The sequence below is a fragment of the Girardinichthys multiradiatus genome, chromosome 9, assembly GCF_021462225.1.
Source record: "Girardinichthys multiradiatus isolate DD_20200921_A chromosome 9, DD_fGirMul_XY1, whole genome shotgun sequence".
Classification (NCBI taxonomy): domain Eukaryota; kingdom Metazoa; phylum Chordata; class Actinopteri; order Cyprinodontiformes; family Goodeidae; genus Girardinichthys; species Girardinichthys multiradiatus.
The window spans coordinates 12,338,720-12,352,249 of NC_061802.1; the positions used below are offsets into that span (position 1 = coordinate 12,338,720).

Consider the following 13,530-nt stretch of genomic DNA (forward strand, 5'->3'; position numbering starts at 1 on the left):
TACACTGAATGTGGGGAACTTGCTCCTTTATTGGAGAAAATCATCCCATATACTTTGACTCAAAGTAAATATAATTTCTTAAACTAACCTTATAAATGTAAAACCAGTATCATAATCTATCAAATAAATCTGAATGAGGAATATTGTCTTTCCAATGAGCTAACTTTATGACACACTCGGGAACAATCTGGAAATTTCTGCATATTTTTTCTCCACCTAAAAAAAAAAATCACAATTGAAATTTAAATGGAAAGATTGATAATATCACTAATAGACTCTGTCCATCCACTGTTAATACCGGCTTGTCCTTGCTTTGGTCGCCAGGGGCTGGTCCAAGAACAATACAATCCGGCTACGTGAATAATGTTGTACTTACTGGTTGTTACGTGTACTCTTAGCAGGTTCCAGGTTTTGAGGAATGTTTTTATTTGTTTTTCATACCACGTCCTTCTCTCTGAAGTTGAAAGATAGGAAAGAATAAAAGCAATTTTGTACAATTTTAAGATAATAGGCCAATAAAGTTTTACAGTTTTGGGAAAAATGAGGGTTGCAACAAGATTTGTAACTTTACCTTTTTGATTTTCTAAAAATTCAGAAATGGAACCCACAATCTTTTCAGACGCATTCTGGTACTTCTTTACCAAAAGGTTCTGCAACGTCACTATATCTGGTAGGAACATAATCTGACGATATTCTTTCTCCTAAGAAAAAAAAAAGTAATAATTCCTGAATAAGTAGATTCTAATAATCCACCTTTATTACAGTATTATAACTTTATTCATTTTAATTTAACCTAAATGGAAATAACATTTCTACTTCCTGTCAAGATGACCATATTTTCACCAGAACACTGTTTTTCTGACTTTTCTGACTGATTTTGCATTTTTTCTTAGTGCACAGCCCTACACAGCAGACATTTAAACTACAGTACAAACTACAGTAAATCTACTGTGAAGTATTCAAAAACCAAAAGTGTAATCCAGATCAAAGATTTACAAACATTCTGGTCAGTAGCTGACAGATTGTTTTGCTCTGCATCAAACAGATCTATCTTCTAAAGTTAATACAAAGGCATTTTTTAATTAAATCTTAGTTTCTGGTATGCATTCACCTTCTGCAGGAATTTCCAGAGCAGCGGCAGCTCCTCTTTTTGTTCGCTGTACTCTATGATGTGTGTGAGGCTGAGCAATGACAGCCTCTGCCTGCAGCTCCACACTGCTGAACTGTGGACCTCGGATGTCTGCTGCAGCGACGTGAGGAATTTACAGTCATCTCCAAGAGTGGTCCTCAGGATAAAGTTGGAAGACACACGGGAGTCATTTGTGATGTGGCCCTTTGCTCCTTGTAGAAGTTGATCAACAGTCTAGACACGAAAATGCTTGTAGTGTTAGGTTTGTCACAGCAATGAAACATGACATTGTGGTTCAACATAAAACTGCAAGAAATGTCTAAATCTCTTAAGAATACTATGCAAAACGTAGTAAAAAGGCTTTGAATTAAATCAAATGATATTTGCTTCAGTGTTTTATTGAAAAAGTGACTAAAAGGGAAGCAATTACCTTCAGTTTAGGTGTCATAATGTCTGTGGCCACCGCTGTCTCCCAGGTATTTCTGGATGCTTTCGTGGGAAGGTTAGCATCAATGTTATCTAAATTAAGTAAAACAGATAGTGTTTGACAATTTTTACAAATATGTTGAGGTTTTCAGAAAGGATAAAACTGAAATCTTTCTGATCATCAAACTAAGTTTAATATATAAACTGATTTAAATACAAAAGACATCTGTCAAATTATCATTTCATTTATTAAGCGGAAAAAGCTATCTAAACCAATCTATCCTAATGTGAAAATGTAATTGCCCCTAAATTGTGGGATAAGCTTAAACAGCCTTTTTAAGCTCATCCCACAATCTCAAGCGCATTTAAGTATGATATTTGAGAATGGCACTCCAAAACCCTCATTGTGTTTATTTTTAGCCTTTTAGACATTGAGTTGCTAGTGTGCTTTGGATATTGTCCTGCTTCATAACCCAAATGCAACTCAGCTTTAGGTCATGACCATCACTCTCCTTCTGGATTTTCTGGTAGAGCAGAATTTATGATACAAGTCATCCAGGTCCTGAAAGTAGGACCTATCTAGACTGATAGATGCCAGTGACGTTGTTTATCATCTGTTCTTGAATTTTATGTCTGCGGCATGGCATGTTGCTTTTGTGGTCATGCTGTTAGACAGGTTCTATTTAGTGTTTTCCTGGTTCTACAGGCCTGATCCTTGTGATTGCTTCCCAGAGGCCTTTTAAAAGATTTGGCTATTCATGGTTAATTCATAGCTCTGTTGCCTTGCAGCTAGAATATCCTGGGTTGTGTTGAAATTCAATGTAACAGTTATTAAAAACCTCGAATCCCAGCCTGGGGTCTTTCTGCATGGAGCTTGCATGTTTTCCCTGTGCATGTCTGGGTTCTCTCCAGGTACTCCAGTTTTCTCCCACAGCTGAAAAACATGACTGTTAGCTCCACTGGTCTTTCTAAATTGCCCTGAGGTATGAGTTTGTCAGTGAATGACTGTATGTCCTGTGTTGCTCTGTGAAGCACTGGCAACCTGTCCAAGGTTACCACGTCTGCCCCCATTACCTGTCTGCCTGCCCCCCAGGATATCTTTGAGATTTATCTTTTGATAAATTTTGATAAATTAGTTTTGTGATCTGAAGCATTTAGGTGAGACAAAAAAAAACCCCAGAAGAAACATGTAACTGCATGCAAATGTAAGTTATTTATATAAGGCCTTGAACAACTTATATAATGCCATAAATAGTTTCATAATGACTGTCTGGTGTACTTCTTACATTGATCAACCTGTACTGGTTCTTGAAGGGATCTGAGAATCAGGTGGGCAGTGGTGACAGTATCATCCGCTCCTTTTGCCAGGGCCTGCGTCAGTTGATCAAGATCCTTCATTATATGTTGACTGAGAAATAAATAAACATCTTCCACAGGTGGATGGATGATCTTCTGGACTGACTAAAAACAGAATATTTTTTAAAAGAAAACATAAAAAATTATTTTGCAGTTTTGCTGAATTAGTTTTGTCATCAATAGAAGTCAACAACATTTGAGGTTACTGATAACTGGACAAACAATCTAATCTAAACACTTTTTCTCCATTTTCTTATTGTTTTTATCTTCAAATTCAAATAGTTTGTCACATGGTCAGTTATACATGTAGAACGTACAGTGAAATGCTTTGCAACATCTCATACATTATAAAGCAAGAGACGGAAAATATGGTTTTTCCCAGAGTGCATTTCAAAAGCATGGTAAAATCACCTATAGAAGTTAAATTATCTGAAAATGAATAAACAAAATGTATTTCATCTCCAAATACATGCAGCTGTTTTATCAAAGCTAAAGGACATCATTAAATTTAATAAATGGACCAGATAGGTGTAGAACAGAATTGTGGAGACATTTAAATCAGAGCTAGGTGGTAAAACAATATCGTAAGCTTTTAAAATCTAATGGAGAAGTTTTTAATTCATCATCCTAAATAGAAACAGGATAACACAACTGCAAACTATCAAGACATGGCTGTTGTCTTGAACTGATAGGCCGGGCAAGAGAAGCATTAATCTGAGAAACAGCCATAAGGCCCATGGTAACTCTGGAGGGGCTGCAAAGAAAACCTGTTAGATGCTTTAAATTACTTGGTAGTGGCATGGAGGTGCAGCTTCCAGCAGGACAGTGATGGTAAACATGCAACCCGAGCTGCAAAGAATAATTTTAGGGTTATTTCACCATCATGGTGGCGGCAAGATGTGGCAGCTCGGCAGGTGCTACTTCTTCTCTCCAAAAAACACCTAGGAAGCCGCCTGATTATTTTGCTTTACATGGAAAAAGAAAGCCCTTTTTTCCAAGAAACACCAATGATCAACATCTACGTCGTGCACTCAATGTAGTTTTGTACATGTTGGCGATCGTTAGCACGCAAATGTTTGGTTGCTGGCTGGCTGCGTGTGCTCAGCTCCGCTTCCTACAGTGGAATACGCTACACCGATGTTACATGCCATGCCATTGGGTTCGTGGAGCCAGTATGTTTTGTTTAATCGTGTTTTGGACCAAGGACAAGCGATTGTCCCATGCACACAGCGTCAGTGTGGACAGAGGACGCCGCTGACACGCAATCATCAAACCGAGGAAGTGCAATTTCTTTCAGCCTTTTTTTCTTACTTTGTAAAGACATACAAGTACAGGTCCTTCTCAAAATATTAGCATATTGTGATAAAGTTCATTATTTTCCATAATGTCATGATGAAAATTTAACATTCATATATTTTAGATTCATTGGACACTAACTGAAATATTTCAGGTCTTTTATAGTCTTAATACAGATGATTGTGGCATACAGCTCATGAAAACCCAAAATTCCTATCTCACAAAATTTGCATATCAATAAAAGGGTCTCTAAACGAGCTATGAACCTAATCATCTGAATCAACGAGTTAACTCTAAACACCTGCAAAAGATTCCTGAGGCCTTTAAAACTCCCAGCCTGGTTCATCACTCAAAACCCCAATCATGGGTAAGACTGCCGACCTGACTGCTGTCCAGAAGGCCACTATTGACACCCTCAAGCAAGAGGGTAAGACACAGAAAGAAATTTCTGAACGAATAGGCTGTTCCCAGAGTGCTGTATCAAGGCACCTCAGTGGGAAGTCTGTGGGAAGGAAAAAGTGTGGCAGAAAACGCTGCACAACGAGAAGAGGTGACCGGACCCTGAGGAAGATTGTGGAGAAGGGCCGATTCCAGACCTTGGGGGACCTGCGGAAGCAGTGGACTGAGTCTGGAGTAGAAACATCCAGAGCCACCGTGCACAGGCGTGTGCAGGAAATGGGCTACAGGTGCCGCATTCCCCAGGTCAAGCCACTTTTGAACCAGAAACAGCGGCAGAAGCGCCTGACCTGGGCTACAGAGAAGCAGCACTGGACTGTTGCTCAGTGGTCCAAAATACTTTTTTTGGATGAAAGCAAATTCTGCATGTCATTCGGAAATCAAGGTGCCAGAGTCTGGAGGAAGACTGGGGAGAAGGAAATGCCAAAATGCCAGAAGTCCAGTGTCAAGTACCCACAGTCAGTGATGGTCTGGGGTGCCGTGTCAGCTGCTGGTGTTGGTCCACTGTGTTTTATCAAGGGCAGGGTCAATGCAGCTAGCCATCAGGAGATTTTGGAGCACTTCATGCTTCCATCTGCTGAAAAGCTTTATGGAGATGAAGATTTAATTTTTCAGCACAACCTGGCACCTGCTCACAGTGCCAAAACCACTGGTAAATGGTTTACTGACCATGGTATCACTGTGCTCAATTGGCCTGCCAACTCTCCTGACCTGAACCCCATAGAGAATCTGTGGGATATTGTGAAGAGAACGTTGAGAGACTCAAGACCCAACACTCTGGATGAGCTAAAGGCCGCTATCGAAGCATCCTGGGCCTCCATAAGACCTCAGTGCCACAGGCTGATTGCCTCCATGCCACGCCGCATTGAAGCAGTCATTTCTGCCAAAGGATTCCCGACCAAGTATTGAGTGCATAACTGTACATGATTATTTGAAGGTTGACGTTTTTTGTATTAAAAACACTTTTCTTTTATTGGTCGGATGAAATATGCTAATTTTGTGAGATAGGAATTTTGGGTTTTCATGAGCTGTATGCCAAAATCATCCGTATTAAGACAATAAAAGACCTGAAATATTTCAGTTAGTGTGCAATGAATCTAAAATATATGAATGTTAAATTTTCATCATGACATTATGGAAAATAATGAACTTTATCACAATATGCTAATATTTTGAGAAGGACCTGTATACCCCGGACCCGTGGTTTCACCTGTGGCTCCATTGAAACAACATCAGGTAGGCATCGCTATGCAACCTTCATCACCCGACACCCTCCTACCAGGAATACAAGGTAACATTAAGACAAACAGTTTTACCAAATCACAAACTAATAAGTCCTTCCTGCGACCTGCAACCGCTATCGTGACCCTAAAACAAAAAAACAAACAAAAATAAATAACGGTAAATCACACCCGCGTCCTGTGGCATCCTAATACCAAACAGATGAACATACGGAGCGTCATATCTAAGACTGAACAAATTGAGCATCTATTAATGGACTCAAATCTGGACTATCTTTGCCTCACAGAAAGTCCCACAACTCCGTTATCCGTGTTTACCGTTCCTGGATATAAAATATATAGATGTGATAGAAGAAGGGGGATGGGGGAAGGGTTTTGATATGTGTGAAGGGACAAGACTTACAGCAGTGCAAAGCTACAAAATACTGACTCTGGGGGGGCTGAATACAAATGCATGACACACCACAGATTTTAATTTCTAAAAGACTTTGAAAACCATGTGCCTTTTCCATTTTACTTTAAATTTATGCCTTACTTTGCCTTGGTCTGTCACATGAAATAAAAAATAATTACATTTGTGGTTGGAATGTGATAAAACATGAAAATGTTGAAAGGGTTTTGGAAGGCTTTGTGTGAAGCTAAATTTTTTGTAAATGCTGCAAGTCACTGACTCGATGTAATCTCGATGCAATCTGCTAGATAGAAAACTTTTTAACCAATCTGAATAATAAACTAAGTTTGACTACATTATTTGATAACTAGGTTCAATTGGAATGTATGAACTTGACTTGGAATCTGTATAATTTGACTGAATTGACTTTTTAAATTGCCTTGAGACAATTTGTTGTGAACTAGTCAGTCAGTCGTCTTCTACTGCTTATTCCATAGTGGGTCGCAGGGAAGCTGGTGCCTATCTCAAGCAGTCTACGGGCAAGAGGCAGGGTACACCAGTCCATCGCAGGGCAACACAACACACAAACAACCAAGCACACACTCATTCACACACCTAAGGGCAATTTAGAGAGACCAATTAACCTAACAGGCATGTCTTTAGACTGTGGGAGGAAGCCGGAGTACCCGGTGAGGACCCACGCATGCACGGGTAGAACATGCAAACTCCATGCAGAAATAAACTGAATTCAATTGAATGGAAAAAAAAAACGGAGCAAATATTCTTAGATTGTAATATTCACATGAGAAAGAAATAAGGAATTTTTACAAAAGAATAATATAATGGAATGAAAGCGTCTGATCCCGACTTTAATCCGAAAGGTGGCGGTATGGCACCCAGAAGTTGTTTGCCAACCGGATTATGTATGATTCAATTGAATTGACTTTGTGAAGTGCCTTGAGACGACGTGTGGGTGAATTCCCGCTATATTAATAAATTGAATTGAGTTGAATTATTAGTGGTAGTGAAAAAATTGTACTTTTCTCTGTCTTACGTCATAGTTCTCTGAGGCTCCAAGCAACATGGCCAAATGTGTAACCAGCCTGACCAGCGTGAATGGAGTGAGAGACATGTTTTTAGTGTCAAGAGCATCAGGGTTGTTTCTCCTTTCAGGGTCTCCAAGGATATGGCCAGGTCTTGTGTGATCCCTAAAAGAAGATGGATAACAAAGTCAGAAACTATTAACTGAAACTTTTAAAAAACAATTTATTACAGACTCATGAGCAATTTTATCAATATAAGACATGAAATAGGAATTGCATTTAATAAAATGTATCATTTATATCTAAATAAATAATGAGTATGAGTATCTTTAAAACCACTGAATGCATTTGAATTTTTAAAACTCATTGATGCCAGTAAATTAACTAGTGTAAACAGTTAAACTTAATAAATTTTTTCAGATCACCATGTAACAAAAAATCCAGAGTAAAAACTTAAAATAATTTTTAGTGAGACTGGGAAATTATGGAGTGGCAACTAATCCCACGCACTGCTGTAGTTGAACCTGTGTGAATCCTTGCAAGGCTGCATGATGTTCCCCTCCAACCTCCTCACCACACTCCAGACATTTGCCTCTCTCCATAGGGAGGCCACACTGTAGTAAATGGTAGAGAGACAGAAAGAGTCTTTTCAGCCACCTATTGCCTTTCGACACCATGAAAACCAGATTTACAAGAACATGATATGACTTACCTCATCTACAAAGCATGGGTGATTGTTACGACACACTGTGGAATATAAAAAAGCAATTTTATCTACTGCTATAAAGATCTGTAAGGGGTCCTTCCAGGCCATAGAAATATTATTAAATAGTGAATTATACCTCCCATTTTACTCTGGTTTTTATTTATCAAAATTTTAATAAAGCTTTTGTACATTGATTTTATCTCAAAACCTTATACGTACTTTTCTACAGAAAATAAAAGAGTAATACTTACCATACCAGGTGAGACGACCATAATCTTGTTGTATTGCTGCTTGAGCAACAGCTACCATATCATCAGGCATTGTGGGTATAAAAGCCCCCTATAAAAATTAAGTGGAATTAGATCCTTTGCAATTTGGAATTATTATTAAAATGTACTTTTAAAAGTTGGATTTGTAATTGATATAGACACTAATTTAAATATTGTATCTCTCGGGAAAGGAGTCTAAGTTTATAACCACTGACAAATATTTTATGACTTTAGGCATATATACAGATGTTGTGAAGTAGTGGCATTTTGAAAATTTAAAAAAACGAATAAACATCAGATTAGTATAGCCACCCAAAAGACAGCAGCAGCCACTCAGACAATAATAATATTCAGGATAGAAAAAATATATAAACAATAAATACCTGCATATTATCAGGCTGCAAACCAAGCTGCTTGAGCGGCAAGAGCAAAACATTGCTTGTGGTGAGCAGAATGACAGCCAGATGGATGACGAGCTCAATAACAATGTTATCTGCAGGAGTTTGGCCTGGCTGGATGGAGAGGGCTCCCAATTTGTTGTTGATCAAGGTGGACGCAAAGTTCCTCATGCCTTTGTCAAACAAATAACTTGAGCCCTGGATAAGCTCACCAAATGCTTCACATTTCTATAAGAAACAAATAAAATGATTAGCATCATTTCAACACATAACCAATATGAACTGAATGAACTAAAACGAAGCCATTAGGGACATTTTCTTAGTAACAAAGGAGGTACTGTTAAGTCCATAAATATTTATACTCCTGGCAGATTGACATTGCATTTTCCAGATGGGTCTGAGAGGGGTAAGTAATGCATTCAGGAGTACTTAGAAATAGTGAGCTTCTGGCAAATTATATTAAAAAATATTAGTTATATTGCCCAGACCTAACACAGAGTTTGTTAAGTTCAAGGACCATGAATACTTTGGAAACATATATGGTATCTGAGGACTAGTCATACCTCAGCGGAAGGATGAAGACCCGTATTTGGAGATCCGTAAAGAGTTGTAACCTCTCGGAAGAGAGCCAGAAGGAAAAACACTGTTCGAGTTTTAGGTGATGCTCTGCATTGCTAAATGAGCAATAAAAGGAAAAAACTAAATTAGACAGTGTAGAAAAAGACTGCAAATAGGAACTGATTTTTTAAACTACCAATCTTAAAACCTTGTTTTTTGTAAAACACTTTACAAAGTAAAGTACTAAGCAAATATTTGAAGAGAGATGAATGAACATTTAGATAGTAAAGAAATACCTCCAATACTTCTTCTATCTGCTCAACTTCACCATCCATTAAAGCCTTGGCAACTGCATCTCTAACTGTTTTGTACTCTTCACCATACACCAGAAACTGGTCCATCAGGCCTCCATCTTCATTCTGCTTACAACAAACAGGGTTCCAAAAGCATAACTCATAACTTAAAATTATGCAATTATTGTTTGTCCTCAAATTGTGGTAAAAAGGAGTTAAACATTTCCCTGTAATACTTTTTAACAAACGGCTAGTTGCATACACCCTGTAAGATTAGAGGTATGTTTAGTCATTTTATGGTTTTCAGTTTTATGAAGTTTCTAAAACAGTAAGCAATCACTTACCTGCTTCTTGATCTCTTCTGGAAAAAGCCAACAGAACTCTGTTTGTTTAACCAAAGACTGGACAAGCTCCACACCTTGCCATTCACTGATCTTACGAATCAGGTAAACACGGTACCAATCATTGCCACTGTCGTCACAGAGCTTTATGACCATTTTCAGAAAATCATTTGCTACATCCGGGACAACTTTGCCTGAAACAGCAGAGTAAATTGACATTTGTTTGTTATTGTAGCAAATAAACTAGAAATTGCTAGAATGTGTCAAGTTATATCTCACCAGAAAGTTTGTCACTGATTAGCTGGGCAGCCATTGTTAGTATCAGGCGCAACTGGGCGACGTACTGAAGATGTTGAATAGACACCGTCTCCGAGATGGAAGTTAGTTCACTCAAACAGAAGTGGAGAAATTCAATTTCCTTGTTGTAAGATTGTAAATCTTCAGCTTTGTTGCTTCCCAGAGACATTTTCTCCCACATGGCGTCCTGCAAAACGGTTTGACAATCACTTTAACCTCTATTTCCAATTACCTATTCCAAGCTTCAAATTTAGACTTAAATCGGGTATTTAAAACTCCAATTTGTGTGAATACTTTGCATTTAAATTTCAGAGTCACTGATAACTGTTAATAAGGTCAGAACAGCCTATAGTACCTCTAGTACCTATAGTACTCTAAGGGGCTGATCTTCAAAAATTCTACATAAGGACCGCTAAATTGAGTGTGCAAAAAAAGAAATTGCACGTGCAATAAGTGGGCATGCATTGCAATAGGTGCAAAAGTGGTGCAGACCGCCCTATTTAAATGTGGAAATTGCATGTGCTGATCAGCATAGAGAGTGTCGGAGAGCAAAGCGGTCTCTGGTGGCTGTTAATGTTCAGTGTTGTTGCGTACCAGTTTGCCCTTTCTTTTCATACGTGCAAAATATAGACGCAAAAACAGCACCTGGAATCCGTCTCAGGTTTAATAAATCGCATTGCGGGTAGTAAGGAATTAGATTTTCATATCCTCCTCTCAAAAATATGCGCGTTCAGGTGATCAACATATGTTTTGTATATTCATGGAGGCAAACACGCTAAAAAGTTTGCGCCTGCAATTAGGTAGTGTTAAGTTTCACATTTGTTTATCTGTGTTTATCTGTGTTGGCCTGCTTCACCACTCCTCTGACTGTTGTCTTTTCAATGCTGGGTTACTAAATGTGAATTTGTAGATGCTGAAATGTGACTTTGTTGGTGAGTTTGAAGTAAAAACCGACGTCTTACACCATCTAACACACAGACATGACTAAAAATATTCACTGAAAATTCTTAACCCGCACAACTTTTATCTCAGTTACCGCAAATATTTTTGCAGGTTACCAAATGCAACAAAGTAGGGAGTTTTTTACCTCTAAACAGTTGATATATAAGCCATAAAGTTCTGATTTATCGCCTTCATCCACAAATCTGCTTTCTTCAACTGTTGACAAATGCTGCTGCAAATATTCCTGGACTTCATCAAAACTGAAACAAATGTTTTAATAGTTAACTTGTTGCAGTTCATGAAAATTGGAGACAGTAATAATGTGAATCTTAAGTTTGTACAAACCTTAACGTCAACCAAAAAGTTTGTTGCAAATAGAGTAACAATGTTTTAAACATATTTGCACTGTGTAACAGGAAAACAACTATAGTCTACCAAACCTCTTAATTTCTCTATAACCATATTAATGTATTTAGTGTCAATATTACAATGACACATTTTGTTAACTTACCTGAACTTCAGCAGTAGTTTGAGGATTACAGATCGCACAACAGGGTTTTTATCCGGTGACTCATCAAAAGGTGACAAGTCTTTGGTCTGGACCTCTTTATGTTCTGTTTCAAAAAGCATTATTAGACATAAGACATACTGTATGATAAACACAAGAGGTGACATGACATCTTTAACCTATATAATTAAAATCTGGTCAATGTTTTAAAACAGGTAAAACAATCAGTAAACATTGTTCTTAAAACCAAACAGCACAGCTGCACAGCACTGCTCAGGTCTGTTACATCAAGATCTAGAGACATTTTGCCATATGACAAATATGGGTGGTTAAAAAATAGGAACGATTTCTCATGGAGAAGCTTCAGAAATGATACCTGTCTCAATCTTCAAGTAAGACAACAGGTGTGTGATGACTTCTTTGCTTGGTGGTTTGTTGTCTTTGAAGCACACAGTAGAAAGCAGGTCGATGAAGAAACCATTGCAGCGTCGTCTGAAATCTCCATTTTTTTTTAAAGTACTTCTGCAGAGAAATAAATATCAAAGGCAATCCAGACTGTTTTGTTCACTAGGAGCAGAACAGTCTGGATTCACTAGGACCAGCTAGGTTTTACAGTTTAGATAAAATTTACAAAGTTCAGCCAAAACAAACTCTCATAATAATGTATTTTTTTTGATAATCCAAAGTGGTGCTGTGTCTTTCTGTTTGTATAAAGCCACCGGTAGCTGAACTGGAATCTCATTTTAGACACAGTATGAGATGATGAAGTTTAACTACTTTATTTCCTTTTAATAAAAAAAAAAATCCTTCATTCTGTTGTTAAATGTTGAAGAGAGCTATATATCACAAATAAACTGAGAGCATCATTGCATTATTATTGTTTGCAATGTCGCAGAAAAAATGTTTGTATATAATATTTGGCTGGAAATTATATTTAAATCAATGAATTCACACTCTGCATGCCAAAGAGATATTTGGCCAGTTAGATGCCCTCATTGATGCACAAAATATGTACCGTAAATTCCGGATTATAAGCCGCTACTTTTTTCACACACTTTGAACACTGCGGCCTGTACAACGGTGCGGCTAATGCATGTTTTTTGTCATGCCACCAAAAACATTTTGCCTGGTAACAGTAGACCAATCAAATTTATGAGTAGTTCAATTAGCGGTATTTTAAATCAGTCATTTGTATTCACCCTCATCAACATAGAAAATCACCAACGGGTTTCGAAAGGCTGGACGGCTGCGTGATTAAGGGGACCGGGTGCGCTCAAGTGAGAGAGTCAACAAAGAGGCTGAAGTGAATGAGGAGATTCTGAGGCTGTTCAATTCGGACACTGAAGAAGAGGACTTTGATGGTTTCAGTGCATAGGAAAAAGATGAAGAAGGCGATCAATGGCTTTTGACCTGGTAGGCTGCAGTGTATTTCAGTTGTTAGGAGATTTTGGAGTGTTGTTCGTGCACTGTTCAGTAAAAAAGCATTAGCAACGAAATTTGTGTGTTATTGATAACGTACGTATATGTAAAGGTAGCCGTGTTAGCCACTGTTCGAAAAAAAGCATTTGCAATATGCATTTAAATCCTGTAGAAACTCACGATAAGAAACACAAAATGCGATTAGAGAAGTTACACAACAGAAGTTTATTCCTTTGGCGCTCAGACCCCAGAGGAAGACATGAATGCTGAGAATGACATAAACTTGAATGAACGTCTTAGAATTAGAGTTGTCTTCCCCCGGGACCCGATACTGGTGATGTAGAGGAAGGCTGACGATAAGGGAACTGGAGGAGCTGAGAATCCAGATGGAGGCAATGCGGTGGAGGGTCGAAGCTCGGCTGACAGCGGGGAGATCCATGGATGGGGGACTTTAAATGCAG

General features: G+C 38.2%; 1 protein-coding gene across 1 annotated transcript in view; it reads right to left on the minus strand.

The window, feature by feature from the left end:
* The window catches only part of LOC124873679 (E3 ubiquitin-protein ligase rnf213-alpha-like), a 100,085-nt gene that overhangs the window by 12,080 nt on the left and 74,475 nt on the right, over positions 1–13,530 (minus strand). Inside the window, exons 48-64 of the mRNA XM_047374520.1 lie at positions 12,027–12,172; positions 11,654–11,756; positions 11,288–11,402; positions 10,183–10,387; positions 9,907–10,097; positions 9,566–9,688; positions 9,275–9,385; positions 8,697–8,939; positions 8,296–8,383; positions 8,051–8,085; positions 7,849–7,952; positions 7,350–7,503; positions 2,842–3,016; positions 1,560–1,648; positions 1,112–1,363; positions 572–701; positions 377–454 (exon numbers count right to left, since the gene is read on the minus strand). Of these exons, the coding sequence (XP_047230476.1) occupies positions 377–454; positions 572–701; positions 1,112–1,363; positions 1,560–1,648; positions 2,842–3,016; positions 7,350–7,503; positions 7,849–7,952; positions 8,051–8,085; positions 8,296–8,383; positions 8,697–8,939; positions 9,275–9,385; positions 9,566–9,688; positions 9,907–10,097; positions 10,183–10,387; positions 11,288–11,402; positions 11,654–11,756; positions 12,027–12,172 (2,342 nt within the window). The remainder of the gene's footprint in view (positions 1–376; positions 455–571; positions 702–1,111; positions 1,364–1,559; positions 1,649–2,841; positions 3,017–7,349; positions 7,504–7,848; positions 7,953–8,050; positions 8,086–8,295; positions 8,384–8,696; positions 8,940–9,274; positions 9,386–9,565; positions 9,689–9,906; positions 10,098–10,182; positions 10,388–11,287; positions 11,403–11,653; positions 11,757–12,026; positions 12,173–13,530) is intronic.